At 45.1% G+C, this 25,217-nt stretch overlaps 1 protein-coding gene across 1 annotated transcript; it reads left to right on the forward strand.

Annotated features, from left to right (window-relative positions):
* Positions 1–1,159: 1,159 nt before the first annotated feature.
* Positions 1,160–24,995, forward strand: btbd8 (BTB domain containing 8). Its single transcript, XM_041935919.1, has 18 exons — positions 1,160–1,263; positions 2,282–2,461; positions 3,968–4,092; positions 4,459–4,573; positions 7,005–7,094; positions 7,825–7,905; positions 7,990–8,086; positions 9,186–9,274; positions 10,862–10,964; positions 11,435–11,617; positions 11,722–11,892; positions 14,608–14,737; positions 15,701–15,762; positions 16,632–17,175; positions 17,830–17,917; positions 19,698–19,822; positions 19,904–21,823; positions 24,108–24,995. Exons 1-18 carry the CDS (start codon positions 1,160–1,162, stop codon positions 24,605–24,607), a joined length of 4,707 nt encoding a protein of 1,568 aa, XP_041791853.1. The 3' UTR covers positions 24,608–24,995.
* The last annotated feature ends 222 nt before the right edge of the window (positions 24,996–25,217 follow it).

The raw sequence follows: 25,217 nt of genomic DNA on the forward strand, positions 1-25,217 counted from the left end.
TAGCAACTCCGCCATAAGAGGGCGCCTATATTACATAACCTTCCCATTATGACCAAATCAAACACGTTTGTTTTGTAAGTTTATAATTTCGACGTTGGGCGCAGGACCTGAAAGCATCTCCGGGGGCACGGCCTCGTTCTCACTCGTACTGCGCAGGCGCCCCAGCTTCCGTGCTGTGACGACTTGTCTGATCCTTCTGTGTTTTGCAAACCGTGTCTCAGTAGGTGGCGGACAGCGTGCAGCGGTGATGTCAACAACATCGGTCAGTGGGTCAGCTCGTTAATGAAGATAGTCTGCTAATGCTCGTTATCGAAGGCCACACTAACAGGCAGCTATCGGCTGCAGTTACTTTCCACAGGTCTGTTTTTTCACCAGCCATTCAAAGTGTTCAACGAGTTAATTAACTACTAACGGTTGCCCATGTTAGCTAGCGTTAGCATGCTAGCGGCGAGAGGAAAATGAGAGTAGTATTTTTTAGCTAACGGCACAGACCGTGTCCAGCAGAGAGAGAGCAAATACATGTGCTAGCACAGGTCTGTGTGTGTGAGTGTGGCTCGGTGTGTTTTATTTTGGGCGAAAGCTGCTTTTGAATAAATGAAACTTCTCATCTCATTCAGAGAAACTGGTTTTTCTGGGTGATGTTATCAGTGGTGTGTTCTCCCGGAAGCCAAGGGAAGCAGGTCGCGTTTTAGCGAAGCTATTATGGTCGTTTTAATAATAGAGTTCAGTCGTTTTCTAGGTCACGTATCAGTTCGTGAATTTGTGTCGGGTCGTCACGGTCATCTCTCCCCCATTTTCACTGATTTTCTTCAAATTGGTGAAACAGCGCCTCTGCCGGTGAACACGTCAAATCACCTCAGGGAGGCGGGTGGAGCAGCCGTCATAGTGGTTAAAAACATTTAATTGGAATTATATGTGGCTTTGTTGTACTCCAGCACTATCTAACAGTATGTACATTTGAATAGATAACAGATATTAAAGCTTTAGTATCCCACAATTCCTGCCTTTCGCAGTTTTTAGACAACCTGCTTCATTTGTCTTCCTCAGAATGTCTCCATAACTTGTCTTTGGGTTTTATCTCTTCCTCTTCTTCTTTCTTCCTCTGCTTCATTCACAGGGCATCTCTGTTTTCTCTCTGTCTCAGAGAACGTAATAAACCATGATCACCACCGAGGCTGCAAGGGAGTTCCAGGCCAAAGAGCGCCGGTACAAAGAGCAGCTGAAGAGATGCTTATCATCAGCTCTGTCTGCAGACCTGAACAGGTACGCCCTGACAGCATGCACTGAACTGCACAGGCCTGGGCCGAATGTTTCACCTGCTGTCAGAGCAGTGCAGGGCTTTGAAATGGAAAAAGTTAGATTTTCTTGGGTTTTCTTGATGCTTCTGCAGCTTCTTTTAATGTTCTGCCATCATTCAGTCAGTAATAGTTAACTGATAGCTGGTAGATCTGATTTAATCAGGATCATTGCTGTCTCATAAAACAATAAACAAGTTTTGGCAAAAGATGAAAAATAGTCGAGAAGGAGCACTTTCATGACATGATTTTTGACAAGCGTGAGCAGGAGCTAAAGAAATATTGTGCAGTAAACAGGTAAAATACAGCTTTTAGTCACAAAGTACTTCCTAGAATTCACAGCTTCACTCTTTAATTGTATATAATAGTATTAGAATATGCAAGGCTCAGATAATAGCATCAGTGGATCTGGAAAATAAAACCAGAGTGCAGTAAATTTCACTGATGACTTGAAGCTCACCTCGATTTTAACAGCTCATTGGGTTTTAGTAGTGAGTCCCCATGTTGCACGAGTAGCTCATCAGTTTGGGCACTTTTCATCAGAGGATTGCAGTAATGGACATAGAACCAGCATTTGAACTCGTAGCACCCAATTGGCCTTAAGCTGACTGATTTCTGGGTCACCCAGATCAGTCATTGAGGCAGGACAAGAGCTAATGATGGGGAAGAAGAAATGGGCTGCCTCAGGACTGTGCTTGTGTTATTCTGAAGTGGAAAAGTAGGCCGTAACATTCATCTTTGATTCTCATAGATCGTAGAGGAGGTTGGTCAAAACGGCCTTTGCTTATTGTCTCTTTCTATGTTGCCTGTTAAATGTGCATTTCATAGGAACAACATATAGCCTAAACCATAGTGTGTGTTTTCCAGTCAAAGGTAATTCTTTCCCACTGATGGGATGTATGAAGGGTTTTCTTTCATGAATCAGTTAGTTGAGGGACGTTTTGCTGGAACTGCCCCTGATAAAAGGTTGTAACGTGTTTCCTCAGGTTGCTGCAGGAGGAGCTGGAGGCTGATGTTTCTCTGCACGCTGGCTCAGGCTCGCTCCGAGCGCACAGAGCCGTCCTATTGGCCAGAGCTCCTCATGTTCTTCAGGGACAGGCACACAGAGATCCCACCGTCATTCATCTGCCTGACTTTGAACTGTCCGGGCTGAAAGATTTCCTCAGGTAGGCAGTGGCTTGAAGTGACGATAGCAGCGTATATTAATATAACCTCTAATTGCCCCTGCAGACGAAAGCCTAAATCGCCTCTGTGAATACCACTCAACAGCCCCAGAGCTCATCATATGCTTTCTAGTAGAGGATGTTAGAAGACATCCTTCATGCCTCTCTCTAAGCGTTGCAGTTTCACAGAGTCCCTGACAGGGGGCGCCAAGCACACTGTCTCTCACCTCCAGGATGTTCTGGTGTTTGCATGTTTACTTCAAGGAGCGCTGCAAAAGCTGCAGCTATTAAATAATAAATTGCACATCTTATTTTCCTGTTAGTGTTGACACATAAAAAGGCCAAACTGCTCGAATCACCTGCTCTAAGTTTGGAGCGCAGCAGTCGTGTAGTTTTCATCAAGGCTCCGCAGTCCGGTCTCTGAGAGATCCATCGATGGGTGTGCGTGTCTCATTAGCAATTTATAAGTAGGACTAGAAGAAAGAGTCATCTTTGTTTGTCTGTGGAGTCTAAAAGTTTGTGTCAAGCTCCTTTTACACATGGAAGCTGCAACATTGCTGCGTTCAGGGATCCAGATGAGAGAGTTGTTTCTGGCATTCACAGGTGTGCCATTAAAGGTGGATTTATTTTGAATCTGTTTTATTAATCTGGGTTAGGTTCTTTTTTTTTCTACTCAACGTGATAGAAACACAGCTGTAAAGCAGCAACGCATTGAAAAATGATACCACAGAACAAAAGTGAACAACAGACAAATTAATTTCTAGTTATTGTGATCATCAGTTAATTTGTTGAGAAACATTTCAGGCTTTAGACTTTATTGATCCCCAGCTGGGCAAATTCGGTTGTTGCAGGCAGTAGGCAATATATTATTATATTATATGATTATGAATTAAATCCAAAAGTTTAAGTTATGGTTTAGACCAGGAATTATCCAACCAGGAATTAGACAGTTGTCAGTACTTTATTCCACGGACACAGTTTGGTTGGTATCCAGAGATATGTGGTAAAGGCTGATACCCACCCCTGCTCCAGGCCTCCAGGCCCAGACCCTCTGTCCCTTTGCAGATGCTCTGGGCACAGCTGACTGGGAGGAAAGCCAGGGCACACTGGAGGCCTTACATTCCTCGGATGGCCTAGCAGCATTTGTGCATCCTGCTGGAGGATCTGGAGGAGCATGTTTCGGTTGCTGTGCTCACTTTTCACTACTGTGACCATGACTGGGACAAGCAACTGGAAAATGGACGAATGAAAAGGCAGTGAGCAACAATACTTTTTGCAGAACGAGCTTGGATACCACTGCATGTTTCAGAAGTATCAGGGCAAAAGAACTATAACAGGTCGCGTTAGATTTCTGCAAGTCAATTTATAAAATGCTTCCCGGAGGAAAAACAGAAATCCCTGTGCAGCTCAGGTTGTGGCTGGACGTCACAGTGCATCAAAACATATTTTAATTTAAATAGGTGTGAAAGGCCTGGTTTTAATTAACCTTTAGAGTCTCCCCTCCTGCAGGCGGGCGTACACAGCACACCAGAGCGTGCGCTCAGCTGAAATACTCCCAGACGTGGAGGGCTCGGTGCCAGAAAGTTGTCAGTCTGTTCCCGACCCGGCACACCTCCATAGCTCCACTGACTCAGGTAAACAGATCAACACACTTTTCCATGGAGGGGTTATTCAAGGTTATGTGACCAATCAGCTGCTCCTCCCTCCCCTTTGTTCACATCTTGTTATCTCAGACATAATCCACTTAAGAGCTAATCTCATTTGGATCCATGTTGTTGTCGCTGGTAATTGCAGCACAGCCATGCGACAGATAATGCATGATTTAACTGTGCTTTAACAAACCTGTTGGATGATTTACTGGACATTTACTGTTTAATGATAGCAAACTGTGCTTTTTTTGACACACACATCCACAATACCCACGTTATGTCTCACAGCCTTCCTCTCCTTCGCTCTCTTCCTCATTTCCTTCCTCATTATCCACCTCAACCTCGCTGCAGATGCCGTTCTTGAGCCAGCGTCGGGTCTCGGAGCCGACCTGCTGGATCTATACCAGAGGGGCGAGCAGTGTGACATCACCATCCAAGTGGCGGAGCAGGTCTTCTCCTGCCACAGGTAGAACTATTTATAGCGCCTTTGTTCACACTTCTGGAATCCGAAAGCACAGTCTGTTCTGCTGTCCTCGGTGGCGCGCGTGGCGAGCGCATGTTCGCCTCAGCGCATCGCAGCCACATTCACCAGATGTAAAGCGCTGCAGAGGTCCACGTCTGCTGTCGACTCTTGCCAGCGTGGAGCAGTGGTGGGTGGTCATTCAGAGATGCAGAGGTGGTAGTAGTAGCAGCTGGTAACCATGGAGACAGGTTTCTCCCAGCTCATGCTCAGGGGAGCAGCCAGCAGAGCTAGTAGCTCTGCAGCAGTGACCTGTATAACAGCGTTCGCTGCTAAAACCAGGGCTCCTCCAGCCTGACGCCCATGCCTCTGCTTTATTGATCATGTTTTTTAGTCTCTTGGGATACATTATCCTTCTTAAAGGAGTAAAAAATAAATAATGCAAAAATGAATTAATACAAAATTCAGTTTGCCATAATCTTAACATCATGGCTTTTAGATTTAAAGTTTATGATTTTACTGGCATATCTGTGGCAACCTGTATATAGTCAGTAGACTCTCTCACTCCAGCAGTCGCCTGGGGATCTATCTGCAGGTTGCTGTTCAGGTGAACATCGTCCATTAGCCTTGAACACCTGACAGTGTAACATGACCTACTGTATGACATTTTCTAAACCTCTCTCTGTGACTGTGACATCACCTTGACTGGCTCAGATCCAAGCCCACTTACCTCAGGTCCAAGACTGTGCAGAGAGAAGAGAGTGTGATGAATGTGACGAGGAGGCGGAGGAGGAGGAGGGTACAACGAGAGTGAGGCAGGACAGACGGAAATGTACAGAATTATTGTGACTGACTTCCAGGACATTACCCTGAGACTCTGTTAATTTAAACACAAGATACTTGTGCTCAAAAAGAGGATTCATTCTCAGTGAAGAACCTTGGAGCTCTAATCTGCCTCTATACCTGCCAAAGAGCAGTGATTCCTAACACGTCTCTGGGGGTCATCAGGTGGATACCTCCCTTCAACAGTGTTTCGCCGACTTAGTCCCACTACACCTCCAGGAGGCTAGGCGGTGAACTCCGGCGTCCCAGAGTCACCCCCCCTAGTGCCAGTTCACACTGCTCCTACACAATCCAAACAGCACTGCCACGTTCAACTGACCCAGAGATGCTCCAGGTAGTGGCCAGTACCGATGCTACCATTTAGCTAATGCTAATGCTAACCGCTAAGAAGAACAGAAGAAGACAATACAGTTCCGATGCTACCATTTAGCTAATGCTAAATGCTAACCGCTAACTGCCAAGAGGAACAGAAGAAGACAATAAAGCTAGATTCACCTATGTTGTTAATGTTAACTGCTAGCTACCAGTACTAACTGCTAAGATACTATCATACTACCACAGCTTTAGCTATTGTTAGCTGCTACAATGCTACCACAGGCCTAGACATGTAACTGCCAAGTGCCGTACTACCATCATCTACCCCTGCCTCTCACCAACTGCACCAATAAAAGCGGGGTGGGAATACAAACCCTGGTTCGGGTAGGGAGGTAGAAAGAAAAGAGGTAGAGTCAAAGATGAAAGTAGGGATTGGATACAGACCCTTGTCCGGGTAGGGGGTAAGGAAAGAAATGTATTCAAAGATAAGGCTGGTAGTTTTCTAGATTTTTCTTTCCACAAAATCCCACGAAAAACAAAATAATACTTCACACAATACTTTCTGATTTCCCTGCTCTGTCTGTGGGTCTCAGCCTCAAGCCTGTTGGTTCATTCTGAAGACTTCAGTCTTTAACGGAAATCACAGATACATTGATTCATTGAAAAAACAAACCTTTCATAGAGCTGGGCGCTCAATTTTAGCAATAGGAGGAAATAGTGCATTTTTTTGGCGACTGTTATCTGCTGCAGATTAACACACATTTGGCACGCAGGTAAGTGTTTCTGGCAGCAGGTGTGTGTGTGTGTGTGGGGGATTGAGTCAGAATTAACTAGAGTGTGTGTGCTCAGAGTGTGTGTGCTCATGGTAATGAAGGAACGTGTCAGCCGGTGCAACAGTGTGGCTCACTGATGTGTTTTAAATGGAGCTCAGGACACAGAATAGGAAGCTCCATCCGCCTCTGATACACACACAATAGTCGATAGTGGGGTGAATACATCATTGGTTTTGGTCTTTTCATGAGATTTGAATATCACCAGCCTTATTCTGTAATGGAGCTAATTAGGTAGCTTACCCTCAGTAGTGGTTTATTTTTATATCAGACAGTGCAATCTTGAGAGGGAGAATAAAACCACCACAGAACACACACTATCGTTTTTTTGTCCTCCTGCTTGTCACTTCAAAGCCACTTAAATGCACACAGACCGGCCAGATGACATGTGAAATATTAAAGTGGTGGGTGGATCTGACATGCAACTGCCTGCTTTGTTGGGTTTCTAGGGCAATCCTGTGTGCGCGGTCTCAGTACTTCCGTGCCATGCTGAGCGGGAGTTGGATGGAGAGCTCCAGACAGTGCATCACTCTGCAAGGGTAAGACCGGTGCATCAGCATCATCTCGCAGCAGGTCACAGGGATCAATAATACACCTCCACTCCTGGCCCAACAATTCTACATTTCATTCCTGAACAATACAGCTGAATTACTGCATGCCGCATCTATTATTCATGCCTTGCAACTGAGGTGGCTCTGTACAGTATGGGGTTTCACTCACAAAGCCATGTTTTAACTCCACAAACACGCACACGGCCTCCACCCACTGCCACTGGAATCTCGAATGGCTCGCTCAGATTTCTACCAAGCAAGGCTGCCGTTTCCTCTGTGAGGCACATGAATGTCTTCTCATCCACCGCCTGCTGAAGAGCCCCCACCACCACACCCACCGCCTCACCGCCACCCGCAGCCTCCTTTCAGAGCAGCGGAGGCGAGCGAAGCCCATTTTTCCCTCCAGGGAGAGACGTGTCACTCGCCTCAGCATTACTGATCTGAGGGTAACGGGGGAAGACACCGCTGTCAGAACGGAGAGCTGCTGCGTTGATGCGCGGGGGAGAACCTGTGAAGCGGCCCTCGGGCTGCAGTCACATGGGCCGAGTGCTGCATGATATATGGACTTTGTTTATAGTGTTCTTAGTTGTGCTTTATGAGAGAGAGCTTATAGAAAAAACTAAAATGCCTGGACTGGTGTGGAGAATCTTGGGCTGTGATTGGGGACACTCGTGTATATTAACTTGAGAAATGTGGCTTCTTTTGTAAACTGTTTCAGCTTAGGGCCGGATGAGATGGAGATCCTGCTCCAGTTCATGTACGGGGCCATTGTGGATCTGCCTCCTGGAGCCAGTGCCAGGTACTGTATGTAAACACTTTGTCCAGAAATAGACACAGGCCCAGAAAACAAACTGACCTGTATTTGGTGTCTCCTGTCCCACAGTCAGGTGGTGTTGGCAGCAGACATGTTGGGTCTGGAGGGGCTGAAAAACGTGGTGGAGATGGTTCTGACTAGAGACTACTGCCGCTTCTTCCCCAAGGTGAGCTACACCTGTCGATGCAGAGAGCTTGATTTGATCCACACAGCATGCAACCAAGTAAGGGATAATGCCCTCCGCTTCACGTTGGACGGTTCACGCCTCCGCGTCATCCATTCATTTCTGATAATGGACACCTTGAGGGGCATTATCCCGCTTATACCATGGTCACTTACGAAAAAATTAAATATTAAATCAATTATGAATACCTTAATGTTAAAGTTTTTCACAAGAAGTGGCTGAGCGGACTATTTAATATCTCTCGTTGTGACACGTTGCCAAGGTAACCAGCTCTGGCCACAGAACCTACAGCTCAGTCGGCCGCAGCTTTTATATTAGGCCTAATCAGTGGAGGGAAGTGAGATGATTGCTTAACGTTATGTTACGTTACAAAGTATCATTTCAGAGGACAAGTGCACCTCTTACCGCTTGTGTTTGTCCAGAGGATGATGCGAAAATTTGTTTCAAAGAATCAAAGTCCACAGATGGTTTCCTAAATCGTTTTTACCAAATAGGTTAAATGAAACTATAAAATCACTCATGTTTTGTCTACTGTCTTGCCGTTGTGATAAATAAACTGTGAAATAACGTATGTTAACGTCTGTTCTGAGTTTCTGTTGCCACGGTTACCAACTAGCGTTTGAGCCAGCGCAATAATTTAGAACAATCAGGCTATTTGTGTTATAGGTGTCCTATAACACTTTTTAACAGACACCCTGCAGCCAATCAGAATCGAGTATTCACCCAGACCATGGTATAATCAGATGTAATAGATCCTAAATAATTAATTTTTCTACTAATAATTTTGCGTTCGCAGCAGTACTCTATGTGGAGTATCGCAGCTGAAAACACCCAGAACAAATCCCATGTTTATTTCTTTGGCTTTGCACTTGTTGATTCTGTTTGGTGCCTGCATGCTCTGTGTCAATAATAATGTTGTTTCACTCCTCTCGACTCTTTTTCATTCCCACTTTACTGTGTGCTCGTTACTTAGTGTTGTCTTTCCCTCCAGCTACAGTAGATCACAGAGCCCTCGGAGCATCACTTTCTTCACTGTGTGAATATAAACGCCATTCTGTCCTTTTCCCTCGTGTGTTCGCAGTCCGTTGACGGGGTTCAGAGAACAGTTCTCGAGTGTCTGTCCCTCACGCATGCCTTAGGCCTTCAAGACCTCCACGTGCTGTGCAAGAGGTGAGTGTCGGCACTCAACGCTAATTGAGCAGTTTGCTTTTCTGTAACTGTGTAACAGCTTGGAAATTAAAAATACATTCTGTATGTAAACATTTGGAAAGCTCAGGGCGCCGGTAGCTCACCTGATAGAGCGTGTACCGTGTACTCAGGCTGGTTTCTTCCTACAGTGGCCCGGGTTTGATTCCTGCCTGAGGTCCTTTGCTGCATGTCCTCCCCTCTCCCTCTCCACTTCTTCCTGTTGTCTCTCTATCAATAGAGCAGAAATACAAAAGAAAATCTTTAAAAAAAAAAACATTTGTAGAATTAGATTACAGTGGCAGCTGCGTAGGATTGTTTCCAACTCATTTGATCCAATTTCCAGTAACTCCAGGTCATTGTAAACACCAGTGATACATGTCATCGTTTCCAAAATTCACAACATGTTTTTATCCAAATTAATATTCCACTTCAGTCCATGTTTGTTTGAGTTCAGTCTTTCAAAAACAACATTTTCACTGTGGTCAAAAAAATATTTGCTACCCTGCCGCTGCACTCAGAGAGAGGTACGCTCCTGTATTAACAGAGCAGTCTAACAGCAATAAGCCTAAAGGTGCAAGTTTTATGCTTTTATTGGATTAGCCTGCTGCCCACATGCATTTATGTTGACCAAACAGATGAGTTATATTCATTAAAGTTGATTTAATAAAAAAAAAAAGACTAACTCATTTAATCCGTTGATCCACTTTATTCAAATTGAGGATTTTGGTCGACGATTTGTTTATTCCTTTTTTTGTGATGACACAAAATCTGACCGCAGACATTCAAAGGCTTCATTTGAAAACCTCAATGGAAGCCTTGAATATAAAAAACAATGACATTCAAATCACGCTTATAATTTGACACATTTCAACCTGTCGGCGCTCTTTCCACCGCATGTTACGTCTGCATCCTGTTGCTAGGTACCCATCGTGTGGGTTCATGCTGTATGCTATCAGTTAGCCTTGGGCCAGAGTTAATTGTGTCCTGCAGTTTGCTTTTATATGATTCAAAACAGCACTCCAAACAGTGCAATGCAATCAATACTGTCTATCCTTTAAACTGATTGCTCTTAAGGCAGGAGTCTTTCTGTTCACGTGTGTGCACACAAACTCAGCATGCTGACTGTGTTTCACTTCGAGTTCTCCCGTGTCTGATGCGGCTGCAGCTACACACTTGCACACTGCAGTTAGCGAACAAGAAGCATGTGAATGTAGAGCAGGGAGATGGGATGTGTTGAGCGAGTCTGTGAGCTGGTTCTGATTTGAAGTGTGTGCGTGTGTGTGTGCATGCGTGCGTGTGTGTGTGGTATCGCCGGGTTGTCTCTGCTGAGTCTGATGAGTCACGCGAGTGTGACAGCGAACCGAGCGGCGCTGCTCTGTGCAGCAGTGCGTTACTGACCTTCTCATCCTCACTCATTCTGTTGTTCCCTCAAGCGAAGCTCTGCCGACCGCTGCTTAAAGCCTCAGAGCCTGAGACTCCTCTGGGTCGCACTGCACAAACACAGAAAAGGCCACCATGGGTCTGTGAAAATGCCCAGTCACTCTGTTACTCTTTGATGTGTGATTTCAGGTGGGTTGCTGATCATTTCGTGAAGACCTGGTGCGAGAGAAACTTTTCCCTCTTGTCCCCTGAGCTGCACAGAGCCTGTCTAACAGCAGTAACTGACACCATGGTGAGTTCCTCCCTCGCAGAGTCATCAGCTTGACTGCATTTTCATGTAATTGCACAAATATCATCAACCCACTGTCCAGTGTCTTTCCACAGGAAGGAAAGTCAAACTTAATCTAATCCAAATGACCTTAATTAAATTCTCAGTTATTAAAGACAGACTGGTTTAGGAATATGATGTGGATGTAGATGAGGAGTGATCCAGTCTTGTAGCTGATAATTGAATCTTGAGTCTGTCTCTCATCAGTACAAAGGAGGTGGTGCACATTCTGTGTGCAAATCAAGACAAATGTACTGTTGTTCACTCTTGGCAAGTATTGAGATTCAGAGCTGGCCAGGAAACAATTCGGGGAGTCCCTCCGCTGATTAATAGGCCCTTGGCAGGGATAAAGAGTGCAGAATTGTGTTCATTTGACTTTATTTTGTGTTCTCACCTAGAGAGAGTTTCTTTAGCTGATAGGTGTTTCCATTCAGACTGTGCAGAACGCAGTAACCACGCTCTGTGGCACTGAGCAGTTGATTGGCAGTCTCCCAGAAGTCAAGTGGGCTCAACAGGTGAGGAGTCTCGCCACAGAGCTGCAGGAGGAGAGCTTCGGTGTCATTGTCCAGCACCTCCCCAGAATCATCCACACTCAGGCCTTCCAGGACCTTCGCAGGGTGAGATGATGGTGTAGCCACGCTAATGCTGTACCGTGATGGCCTTCGGAAATGTTCGGCGCAGGTTTCTGTGGGTTTCTCAGTGTCTGTTTCATGCATTACAGAGGGAAGAGTTTACCCGAGAGCCCACGCTGTTGAAGAAGCTGTGTTCGGCCATCAGAGAACGTGTGACCGTGGACAACTGCTGCTATCTTTTCGCTGCTGTGCACCTTCTGTGTGGTGACGACATGGAGGAGGACTCTCTGCTGGAGCTGAGAAGGCAAAAACAAGAAGAGGTGAGATGAAGCTGCTTCTCTGTTTGTCTTTGTGACCTTCAGGCTGTGCTCACACCTGATCTGTGTAGTTTCTCATTAAGGCCAGTGAGAACGATGCCAATCGCCCAAACAACATTAAGACTGCCTGAAAAGGTTGGTTTTGGTCTGCTTCTACGTCCACTTACTAGCTTTTACCAGACTTTCAGCTTCTTCTCCTGTTCTTCCTCAGTGGATTAAGTTTAGACCATTTAACTCCAACTGTAACACCTTTTCTCATGTCAGCCCTGGTGTGCTTTCATGCTCTTTGTCATAATGTGCTTTACTTCGTTCTGGATGCAGGTTGGCAAACAGCTTTGCAAGAACAAACTCATTTACTTGGCTTTTCAGACCAAAGCAAGGATCTCTGGGTAAATATGTGTTTAGGTTTGGTCATAGTGGGTCAGCATAAGTTTTCCAGTTTGGCTTTACAGCCCAGTTTCTAACCAGGGAGTGATGTGGGTCTGATGCTGTTCGACTTTGGTATGAAAGTGTTGACTAGAGTTTCTATAATAACCTAACCTTTTAACAGTTAGCGGTCGTGACTTCAGGGCTTTCAGCCATACATTCAAACGAACTTTATTGTATACTGTGAGTTGTTGTATTAAAGGATAACTTTCGTTTTTTACAACCTGGACCCTATTTGTAGCATTAAATACGCCCATTTACTCACCCAGACAACTTTGGTGGCATTTGGAGTCGTTTTGAAGAAATTAGCCCCAGAGGAGCGGCGCGTATATCCGTATAATGCGAGTACTCGGGGCATCCATGCGCAGCCTCTATATAACGCATAATCTGCAGAAACTCGTTCATATTCCAATATTTAGTTATGATATGCTGGTGCTATTCCCCTCTCAGCCGGCGGTCGGCTAGTTTAGCTGTAGTTTGGCACAGCTATGGTTCGTTATTGCGTATTCGTAGCCGACCGCCGCAGAGTCAGCCGTGTTGTGGCTGGCTGCTCGCAGCGCCCGGCGTTCGGTAATGACATCATCCACGTCAGAGGTAGTTGTCTAGAGACGCCGGATGTTGATAACATGCCACCACGGGCTCAGAGGGGAATAGCACCAGCATATCACACAAATTATTGGAATATGAACGAGTTGGATGCCCCGAGTACTCGCATTATACGGATATGCGCGCCGCTCCTCTGGGGTTAATTTCTTCAAAACGACTCCAAATGGCACCAAAGTTGTCTGGGTGAGTAAATGGTCGTATTTAATTCTACAAATAAGGTCCAGGTTGTAAAAAAACGAAAGTTATCCTTTAATGTGAGCAAGTTTATACGAGAAATCCTACAGTTGCATCACTCCGGCCTCACTGTCTGCCATGTTGCATTAGAAGGACCACAAAAGAACTGCGTTCATCTTTTATCGCTCTGCTAAGAAATGATGATAAGCTCCACACATTGAATTTGTCTTTTAAATGAATTATTCTAATTTAATCTGGCTGAGAACGATAGTTATCAGTGGACACGGATACAAAATAAAGAAATATTGGTGCATTTCGTGACCATGTATACAGAAAATTCAGCTTTTCTAATTTGTACATTAAATAACTTCCTGCTCCTGTCCACATGTAAAAGTGCACTGTGGAGTTTTCTTGTTAAAAAAACAAACATAATATATTCAGTGTTACCCACCAAAGATCATTTTATGTATCTTTGAGGTCTAACAAATTCGTTAAATGCATTTCTTTCCTCCCTAAAACATTTTCAAGTATTTTAAGTCTTGTATCGTTTACATCCCTGTTTACATGCTAGCAGTCTTCTTCTTCCCTGCTGTTGCTGGTGCATTGCAGCCTTTATGCCTATAAATCAGTAGAAAAGTGCAAAAACCATTGTGTCACCTGCCGCACGTGCGTCCTCGTGCACATGCAGGAAGCCACTCATAGAAAAACTGCTAGAGGTCAAAAACTCCACAGTTCACCTTTAACAACACAGGACGCGAATGATGCAGCCAGCGAGCAACAAGAATGTCATCCCTCACTTCCCAAGTTTCATCAAAGCTTGACCTGTAGCAGTCGTTATTCAGAGCCAGACACGTTAGCCTTTGATTGTTTAAATGCCAGAATGCGTAATTTCTCCATTCAAGTGATGCACTGTTGACACGTGGGAAATTTAAGCTTTACAGTTTTAAATAAACTGTGTTCACTGCAGGTGAAGAGAAAGCTGAATCGAAGCAGCCAGTAGTCTGTAAAACAGCTACGAGATTACTAACTGACTAACAAAGTGTATTGTGCGAGCGGACAGGCTAAGCTGTGACTCCAGGCGAAAGTGACCTGGCTGCACATGTTAAAGCGCATAACCCCTGTAAATACCGTACAGTGTGGCAGGATGGATTAGGCTGAGGGAGACTGACGTGTGCCAGCGGCCTTCACTAATCTGCCCGTGTGGATCGTGCAGCTGAGGAGGCAGAGATGGCTCCTCCCCACCTTCCAGCCCTCTTTTTATAATCAGGCGTGGAAACAGGAGTATGGGCATCAGCCGCTGACATCACTGATTTCGCTCAAGTGGATTCTGCAACGGAGACGGCGGGGGGGGAGGGAGGGGCAGAGAAAGGGAGGGTGGGAGGAGGGAGGGGTATTTGTTGCCATGGCGAAAGGTTCTTCAAGCAGCTGCTGATTCGCCTGTGCTGTAGCGCACCCCTTTCCATTCTTCTCCTCTCTCCCTCTCTCTCTCTCTCTCCGCTGTGTTACCGCCAGCCGTTCAGGCAGGAGATTTGTACGCTACGCGGTCGGCTGTGGACGTTCCTGCTTCAGAGCTTCTACGCGGTCCGCCACACGCAGGGATGGGAGACCCTGTCTTCCAAGCACAGAGAGAGGATACTGGCAGGTAAGGACGGATATTCACATGTAGGATATTCATGCTGCGGTGTGTGTGTGTGTGTGTGTGTGTGTGTGATTGTGTGTGTGGATGTATGTGTTGTTTTTTTTTTCCCCCTGCCTAACCCAGCCTAGCGCTGAAGCAGAGGCTCTGCATCATTACGGATGAACCGAAGCCCTTGGAACATATGCTGCTGGCTGATTTAACACTGACTCTTTCTCCACAGCTGCCTGGACACTACTAACCCATTTATTATTTTGCCCGTGCTGTTGTTGTAAATCTTTGCTTCATGTGAGCTACCTTTTTAACTGTCTTGTGCAGATGAGCGGACGCTAACATGGTAAATGCACCAGACACGCCATGCTTGTTTAAATGGGTGGGAGTGAATGCAGGATTCCTGGCTTTGTGGGTGTGCACATGATTAGAAGCTTCCACAAATACAAGTAAAATGCTGTTTCCTCGCTGCTCAGCAAGTAATGTGATGAAATTCACTGCATGAATAATTTATTTGGCTGGTATCAGTGTATGCCCATTACCGCTACATTTCTTGCCAGTGTTATCGAATTCCAGGTCTCACATGCAAACATTACAAATAGAGTAAATTTCACCTCATTTTGCTTTTGATTAAATAAAGTCAATCACGAGGCTCTGACATTGTTTTTATATGAAGTAGAGAAATGGCTGTGCTTCATTCGGAATAGTCCTCACCAGACATGGCTGACTGATCGATCCATTGATTTTATGTTTGTTTCCTAACGGACAAACAAGCAAAGGGGAAACACGGGGAGCTGAAAGGAGAATTTGTGAATGAACAGAATGGCTCGTCCAGCTCACCCTGGCAGCACGATGGAGAAAAATGGTGCAGCGATTCTCATCTGTGTTATGTTTGGATTTGAATAATCTGTTTTCCAGGCAGAATACTTACTGGCTAATTGACCATTTTGTCTTCCTTTTATGCTTTTATTTTGACAGATGCTATTGATAAAGGGGACAATCGAAGACTTGGTAAAAAGCCTGTATTCACTAGCTCACAGGTAATATGACAATATAATATAATAAAATAATATAACGATGCGTTAACATTCTTCCTTTTATTTAAAGTTTTATTTTTGTGTCAGATAAAGAACCATTGAGATTTTGTTTGTCAAGCAGAACTCTGACTTTGATTTATCTGATGATGTGAACTTCTGAGGCTGTTTTATCTTATATAAGTTTGTGTAATCCCTGACAGTGATTACAGTTTGTGGCCATCAGATGCCATATGTCACACATGCCCCACCCTCACAGCACAGAGATACAGTATGAAATGAGCAGCAGGGCCTCTCTAAGCAGATGTAACGTGAAGATAAGCCCGGCTGAAGCGATCCAGACACGGATTGCCAAGATGTTAGGCATGAGTGGTTAAGAGCGGTGGAGCTCCCACAGATCTCTCAGGAAGTGGTTTGATGCTGTCGGAACAGGAACTTTGCCCGTCTCAAGGCTTTTTGTGCTGATCTCTGAACCTACAAGACAAAACTTGTGAAGTTAATTCTTCCACTGACACTAAAAGCCAATTATGAGTTTGTTTAGTTGATTTGCAAAACTTCACAAAAGTAGAACAAGACAGAAGCATAATTTTTCTTAACATCTGCTCAAACCGTGAAGAAAGAAATCAGACTGTCAAACAGTAGAAAAACACAACAGGATGTGCAGCAGCAGGATTTTGATTGGCTAATTAGACGATAGAGGCTCTGTAGCTTTTGACATGATGTTAAACAGCGTCTGCTCGAGAGGTGTGCTCCAGTAGCTGGTGGTAATCTGCACTAATGTTATTCAATTTATTCATATGACCGTGCTCTGGTTATTTGCTGATGAATCCAGTCTTACAGTTAAGCGACTAATGTGTTGATTTTTGTTTCTGCAGTCGAGGGCTGTAAGATGCCCTTCATCTGCACCTGAGAGTCCTCCTGTGCACAGGACCCAGAGGGCGTCTGAAAACACAACTTCTTCCTCCCGTAGTGCTGCATCAGCCATGAAGTCTGATGGACTGGGGACGGCTAACAAATCAGGAGATGGTCACACACCCAAGGCAAAGACTGTGAAAAAACACGGAGATCGGAGCGTAGCAGCGAAAGCAAAGACGGCATCAGCTGGCACACCAGTTGTCAATGGCACAGGAGCAGCAGGGGCCAGGCGGGATGTAGCCAGCGCCAATGGCCCCAGAAGCTCTCACGGGGCTAAAGAGCAAGAAAAGAAGCCAAACCCAGGTGCTCGGCCTAAAACGTCCCCCCCGAGCTGCACTTCTGCAAGCCAGACAACAGTAATGAAGGCTCAGAAGAGTTCAGTTGGAAAGGCTGACAGCACTGCTGGCACCACCCAAGCTCAGCCCAGCGCTTCATCCACGCCGGGCAGCGCCTCGCCAGAGAACGGCGCCAGCAGCCCTCGCAATGACACCCACTCCATCCCAGGTTTACACTCTTTATTGACTTCTTTACATTTTATCATTGTGACTGACACAAATTACAATGTAGGCCATCGGCGAAGCCAAGCCGAACTGTCGGCAAGTCAGCTCCAGACGTAATCCTGTAGCTGCAGTTTGAAAGAACCTGCAGACTAATTAGCATGATGAATGTTGTGCTATGGCCGAGAGGGATTTTTGGGAAGACAAGGGCAGCGTCAGTCTGAATGTTGATTTATCAGGAAACAAAGCACACGAGGCCGTCCTTGGCAGCCCGCTGCTCTCAGTGTACAAACTCACAGCAGAGGTCAAAGCCCCGTACAGCTGTCACACGGGGGGGTTGTGACTGATCACTTTGAGCTTTTGTGGTGAGGATGGTTTTATGGAGGTGGGGTAATCCCAGCTGATATTAGTGTCCGCGGCTAAAGTGGGTCTCAGCTGTCTGCCCTGCTGCTACAGGCGCAGCATGTGTTCCTGTACCCCACCCATGTGTACGCTAACAGCACATTACCCCACCCTGCTACGTATCCCTGCTGCCCCGAAGATAATTTGGTTTATTCTCAAGTAAATCGAGGGTCGTATGTAAAGGATTATGTGTACTCCTGGTTCTCAGAACAGTGCCCTGACAAGCTTTTGTGACTTTGGTTCATTTTCTGTGTTTTAGGTGCAAAACCAAAACAGCAGATTAAGGCGGTGAACAAATCCCCACTGACAAAACCTCCTCAGAAATCTGAAACAGCAAAGACCAGCAGGTGAGCTTTACTCTTAGCGTCATGGTGATCATCAGTGAGCTTCCTTGCTGCTTGTTGTGTACTCAGTGAAATACTATGTGCAACATATAGAGGCTCCAACTAATGTCCTTGTTAGCTTCACCTTTGGGTGGATCCATCTCAGGTGTCATTCTGCTGCTCAGGGTCTTAAAATGTAACTCAAGTGAAGTTTTGGGAGATTCTCCAGCAGCAGTTTGGTTATTAATAATTTCCTGTACACAAGCCAACATTAACGAAGGAGCATTTTACAACTGAAAATAAACATTATTCAATAAATGAATGACCCATTTTAGATATTTGTCTTTTTTGAGACAGATGAACATACTGCTTCCCACTCAGACTCCGCCTGGTATAGTAGCATATGTTAATGTCCAAGTGCCAAGGGGAGGAGACAAGGTGTTAAAATGACCACATGTGGCGTATAATAACTCATAGGATGGATAAGGGCCTGAGGATATATCAGAAGGACAAAAATGAAAGAGAGATCATGAGTATCCAAATCCTGAAGTACAGCCAATACATTACTAATGTTAATACATTACTATTCTGTTATCCAGACAAAATGTTTGACTCTTGTCCATAATAATGATTGAATAACCTACACTGAAACAAGCAAATCAGTTGAAACATTCGAGCACGGCAAAATGAACTGACTAGTTTTACTGTTTGTATTAAGTCGCGCTGTAGCCTCTACAGCTGCAGTGTGAACTTGAATATAGTCTGAACAAGTGTCCTGCATCCTCACTGCAGGTTTAACACGACCACACCAGCTGCAATATGAGCTCAGTGCCAATATATGCAACTTCCATTAACTTGGAGCATTCAGGGCCGAGGAAGCAAACAAACATACCTCAGACTGCACCCTCACTGATGGAAATGTAGGACAGATAACATGGGTGTTGCTGCACAGCATCTTCTTGTTGTTTTTTTAGGCCACATGTGGCTGTCAGGAGGATAAAAGCAGCCATGTAGTGTTTTCTGACAAGCTTTTTATTTGTCCTTCAAAGGCGTTAAAAATACCCATTTTACAATCAGCATCATCCAAACTCCATCTGTCCTGGAAGCACATTAATATTTAATAGTCTCTCTGGAAAGCAATCATTTTAGTTAGCCAATAAATAGCTGATAGCCTGATGAAGCATATCTTGGTTGCCTTTTTGGGTTGGCTTCTTTCAAAACAGATTGGACACGTAACAGTTCATCTATGTAGTATCCAAAATGTACATTTCTGGGTTTTAGTGCTCCAGCCTGCTGAAGTGAGCTGTATAATTCACTGTGGGAGAGCAGGTGACATTGACTAACTCTAACCTAAATTTGTGCATGATGTATTTTGTGACAGTCTAAGGAAGGTTCTGTAAAACTGAACTAGGTAAACTCACTCTGTCACAAAATGAAAACCCATCAACCTTTGGTGCACAGCAGAACTGTAAAAATGTGCTTTCTGTTCTCTTCCTCCTGAAGTTAGATTTTGTTAAAACCCAGCGAAGAACATCCTTCTCAAGGACACAAGTAACAACTTGAAATTCTTTGCATTGATAATCAGCTCATGTCTCACTGGCTTGACCTTGACTAAATGGGAGAAAGACGTTGCTGCCCCCCACTGGTGGGAAATATTAATGCATGATTTACTGTCTGCAGCGCTTTCCATTAATATTTTTAATGATGATGTGAGTCAGGGGAATTAATTAATTGGGATATTGTGGTGAAAACATTTGTGGTCACTTTGATGTTTATGGTTTGCTGTCTGTTTAACCAATCACAGTCCTACCAATAAGTCAAGTGTGAGAGAAAGTGGCAAAGCCAAGACTGGTGCAGCAGAGAAAGGACCTACTGGAGTGACAGCAGCAAGAGCAGACACCAAAGGAAGGGGCACACCAGACCACCACGGTGAGGTGTTCAGTCTGATGGATTTAAATGTCTCACTATACTGTAGCAATGTATTAATGTTCTGCTCTGTCTTTGGTTCAGTCTCCAAGCATGGATCCTCCATGAAAAAGCCAGCTTCCCCCAGGAAAGAAGACAGCAAGGATGGGTTGAAATCCTCAGCACCAGATAAAGCAGCCAGTGAAGTTCTCAAAAAGAAGATCACAAAAACAGTTTCAGCAACTGGAGCCTCTGCGAAATCCAATGCTAAACCAGCAAAAGCCTCGTCGACCAGCTCCAAGCAATCTTCTGTAGTCGCTGCCAAGTCCGGACCAAAGACGAAAAGTAGTACTGAATTATCAATGGAGAAAGCTTCTCTTAAATCTGGAGGCACCTCCAAAACCTCAGCTGCTGCTGCCTCCAAGAAATCAGGAACCAAAGGAAAAGAGGCAGCGAATGGTAAGAATGTAGACTGTAAAACTGAGCTTGCTCCAACTGAAAACACTGGTGATGTAGCAGTGCATAAAGAGAGTACAGGGGTAGCGCTGTCTGAGCAGCCAGCTGCACACACACAGCCAACAAGCCAGGGTGGGGGGGGTCCACTCAGCCTTCAAGTGGAATCAAGCCCTCAGCAGAATCTCCAGAAGACTGAAATACAATCAGAAAACACTAACGGTGCAGGTGATGAGACCCGTGTTACACCAGCAGCTAACAACATCCCCCATATCAAATCTGCTCATGCAGGCAGTTGTAAACAGTCTTCAAACGGCGCCCTGCCCGCCCACATCAGCGGAGGGCAGGTTCATGAGGTCAGCTCCCCGAATTCTCCGAGAGACACCGAACGCCCCATAGACACGCCTTGCAGCATGGGAAGCACCGACACTCCCTTAGAGGACTCCTGGAGCGGCACCCACCACCAGGTCAGCCCAGAGTCCGAGACCGGCAGCACACACACCACGTCCTCTGACGACATCAAGCCCCGCTCAGAGGACTACGACGCCGGAGGCTCGCAAGATGACGACTGCTCCAACGACAGAGGGGTTTCCAAGTGTGGCACCATGCGCTGCCATGACTTCTTGGGTCGCAGTAGTAGTGACACAAGCACCCCGGAGGAGTTAAAGATGTACGAAGGTGGAGCGGGGCTGAGAGTGGAGGTGCGGCTGCGTGGGCGCGAAGCGGAGACCACCAGTGAGGAGGAGGGAGTAAGACAGCGTCCTCGTTCCTGGTTGCAAAAAGACGAGGCTCCTGTAGAGGAGGAGCACTCCGAGGTGGAGGCCACGGTGACTGTAAAGAGCGTGCCCGACCACCAGCTCTTCTCCTCAGAGGAGGAAGACGATGACGATGACGAGGAGGCGACGGAGGATGAGCGGTCTGAAGTCGAGGTGATTCCAGGTCAGGCTCCGCCACCGCCGACTGAACCCTCACCACATTTTCAGGGGATTGTCAACCTAGCTTTCGACGACGACGGCGTGGACCAGGAGAACGAGCAGCCCGACTACCAGTCAACCTCTAACTTCCGTCGGTCGGTGTTGCTCTCTGTCGACGAGTGTGAGGAGTTGGGCTCAGAGGAGGGCGGCGTCCAAACTCCGCCTCAACAGCCTGACGACGCTGTGACCCCCTGTGATGTCTTCGAGTCTGACTCCACAGTTACCAGCGACCAGCAGAACCACCTGCCGGGCCGTCTTGAGACTGCAGGTGTGAAGCACAAAAAAAACGACGAAGAACTGGAAGAAAAATCCTCCGTATTCCTTACAGAGCTCCAGGAGCCCGTGCAGGAGGAGAGTAATCACATCCAGGTGGATGGAGTGAAGCCCGGCGGCCCGCTCCTGGATGCTGACGCTAGAGACCTCCCTCCCCAGGAGCGCCCTTGCCACCTGGATCTGCGGCACACTGAACAATACAACGGAGGGCTGCGCAAAAATCACACCAACCCCTCAGAAAGCAAGAAAGCTGATTTACATCTAGACTTAAATGAGCCTCAGCTGACAGGGGACTCTCCTGTACATGCTGCACAATCTCCAGCAGGTAATGTATGATCTACGGACTCTTCCTAGACCCCAAATCTGAACCCATCTCTTATCCCTAAACTCCATCAGTGAAGGTGTAGTTTATCCCTGCAAGATTCATTCTCCTCTGCTCCGATTCCTAGACCTTACCTACATCCAACACATTCCTATCCCTCTTTCAGAAAAAGGATATCATTGAGCAGACTAGTTAAGTAACTAGTTATAAAGTTCAAATTCAAATGAAATCAGTGGTGGTCATACCTTCATAGCTAAAAGCTTCCACTCATTTCAACCCATCGATTGCGTAGCTGTTGTAAATTTGAATTTGCAACATCAATATCCTTTTAAAGATGGAGATCGGTCTCATCGCAACAGACAACCCCAACTGTACTTTTTAAACAACTGAACTACCTGTAGTTGGAGGCATTTAGGCCTTGGTAACTCAGTTTACACAAAAAAGGGGAAAGCAGTGTACTCTTCACTAAGACTGATCTTAGAAATGTATCTGTCAAAAAGAATCTGCCTTGTGACAAGGCCTGTGACATACCTAGGTATATAAATGCACTTTTATGTACATAAAATAAGACTTTTTGATTATTTTTGTCATTTCTTTTATGCAGTGGAACAGTCGTTGGCGTTTTTAAGCCATAGATAATTTGACATTTTTGAAGGTGCGATATATAGCGTTTTAACAGCAATATGTCAATTCCAAATTAATAGTTTTTTTGCTTGTTTAATTACTATTAGGGTTAGAACATTTTTAAATTGTATGCCGTGCCACAGATAGTGATATTGATAAAGGTTCAGTGAAATTTAGACTACGTTTCCCATGAATCACGCTGTTTCTTTTCTCAGCAGCGTGTCTCTTCTTTCTTGCTCCATGAGTGTTGCTTTTTCTTTAGCTTTATTGTAAAGGATAAACTTGTTTGGCTTCTCATTTATTACTCCTTTGCCGTTATGAGGAGCACAATCTTCTGGCTCCATAAGCTCTTCTTCAAACAAACCTCGTTGTCACGGTGCCGGCTGCAGTGCAGCTCCACTCGATGATGTTTTTTCATTTCAGTATTATACTAACAACTCAAAATGAATGTTAAAAGATTGGTTGGTGTTAAAATGCTATATGTAGCACCTTTAAAAACTGTGTTCAGGTAAATTACAAGCAAGCAATGATTTTTTTTTTCCTGTAGAGTGAAGCCACTGCTTCTCAGAAAGTGTGTTATACTGGGAAACGTTTCCCTTGCATCTCTTTGCTGTTTGATTTTATTTGGGAATGTACCTGTTTTTTTTATTTATTTTTATTTTTGCACTGCACACATGCATGCCAATGTGGGAATTAATTTATCAGACCATCCATCATTTTTGTGTATTTTTTTTTTCCATCACCCATTACCTTTTGTCATACCCAGTAGACCTGTGTCTAGATGCTTAGACGTCCACCTTTTAAGAAGACAGTGTTTTGTTGTCTATAAGCTTTTGTTCAGTAGGTCTGTGTAGTGTCAGTAGCCGCCTCTGTGAAGTATGTGACGTGTCTCTAGAGCAGCTGTCACAGTTCTGCCATGTCTCTCTTTTTTCCACTACCATAATCAGAAAAAGAAATCCCGCTGCACCATTACTGAGGGTCTGTCCCGATGCAAACATGTCAGTTATTTTCTTTTCAATATCAAACAGCGATCAGTCACTTCATCTTCTACCTTTTTGAAATTGTTAAAAATATAAAACACAAAGAATGTCAAAAGAAACTGGGTGGTGTGCCATCTTTTGTGCTACTAAGTAAAGCACTGTTGCTTGCGTTTTAGGTTTTTGTGACAGTATTTAAGTCTGTTCGTTAGGTCTGCTCGTTCAAAGACCTGCACGTAAATCTAAAAAACATATCACTGTTACTTCCTGACAAATGCAGAGTTCACTGGTGCTGGCAGTGCATGGCTTACTTTGTTCGGACAGGTGGATAAAGAGATGCATTCAGAAAAGAATCCCTCTGTGCATTACCTTTAAAGCAACTGTAAACCCTTGACATCCATATCTGAAGGAATCGGTGAATTTTGAAGTAAATACTTAAAATCTTATATTGGTTATGACATTGCCATCCGACTGACCATAATGTTACCATCAGTGTCACTGCTTCCCCCTGTGCTGCCCTCACCTAACTTCACTATGGAATACCTTTTAAAGGACACAGTTGCATTAAGGGTAAACTTTCAGTGATCAGTGTTTTATTGTAGTAGGCAGTGACTAGTCTGAAATTAAAAAGAGCTGTGGAGGAGCATACCAGTTTGTCATTTTGCAGTATTGTCAATTGTTTTTAGGGGAGAATGGTTGTGACAGATTGGATCAAACCTGCAAACATGACCGCCGACCATCCAAAGCCCTCTCTCCCATTTACGAGATGGATGTGGGAGAAGCCTTAGAGCACTGCTCGGACAAGGACAGGAAAGTTAAACTGAAGGCGGAGGAAGAAAAGCAAAGAGCGGACGATGACAAGAGCAGTGAGTTTGCAGAGCGGGACTGGAGTCTGCTCAGGCAGCTCCTCTCAGACCACGAGTCCAATCTGGGCGTCATAAACCCTGTGCCTGAGGAGCTGAACCTGGCCCAGTACCTTATCAAGCAGACACTGTCCTTGTCACGTGACTGCCTGGACTCGCAGACCTTCCTGTCCCCAGAGAAGGAGACCTTCAAACGCTGGGCAGAGCTCATCTCGCCCATGGAGGACTCCTCCACCAGCATCACAGTGACCAGCTTCTCCCCAGAAGATGCTGCATCTCCACAGGGGGAGTGGACCATCGTGGAACTGGAAACGCATCACTGACCGCACAGAGCAGAGCGTGCCAGACAGTTGACGCCTTCACTATGAACGTCTCTACGTCAAGTTTGTCTTAATTTATTATAATTTATACGATTATTCTGTCTCTCTCTTTCTGATTTTTGTTTTGTCCTGGACTCTGCAGAACTCTGGACTTTGCAGCAGCTTATTTGCATTCTCCATTATGCCCCATGGACTGTTTCTTGACACAAATGGGGCTGTTATGCATGCTGATATTTTTGTATGTTTGACTGTTAAATTGATGTTGCTTCAAAGCTCTAGAAAAGAATAGAGTACGAAAAAAAAAACATTTCTTTCTGATAACGTGGTTGACCGGAGTTTCTTAAAGAAAAGTAATATTAGCCCATTGGCTTGCATTTAGTGTCATACTGAAAATAAAGATTTGTGTTTCTGGAAAAAATGAAATTCCTCACTGTCAGGCTTTAGAGTGATTATTTGTGTGGGGGACACAGACTCTTATTGTATTCTGATTTCAGGTTTGTTTCTTTTTTTGTAATTTTGCCAATTTTAACTTTTTTGAGAGAGGTTTAGTTTATTAAAATCATAACTGGTGGAGGGATATTTTATCATACTGCTAACTAACAGCTGCTGTAAA

The sequence above is a fragment of the Chelmon rostratus genome, chromosome 4, assembly GCF_017976325.1.
Source record: "Chelmon rostratus isolate fCheRos1 chromosome 4, fCheRos1.pri, whole genome shotgun sequence".
In the NCBI taxonomy this organism is placed as follows: domain Eukaryota; kingdom Metazoa; phylum Chordata; class Actinopteri; order Chaetodontiformes; family Chaetodontidae; genus Chelmon; species Chelmon rostratus.

What these genes read in the sequence shown, in the direction of transcription:
- btbd8 (XM_041935919.1), top strand. Translation starts at nt 1,160, where the DNA reads ATGATCACCACCGAGGCTGCAAGGGAGTTCCAGGCCAAAGAGCGCCGG. An exon ending in GAAGGCAAAAACAAGAAGAG is followed by an intron (nt 11,893 to 14,607) that starts GTGAGATGAAGC and finishes TGTTACCGCCAG; the next exon opens with CCGTTCAGGCAGGAGATTTG. An exon ending in GGGCACACCAGACCACCACG is followed by an intron (nt 19,823 to 19,903) that starts GTGAGGTGTTCA and finishes TCTTTGGTTCAG; the next exon opens with TCTCCAAGCATGGATCCTCC.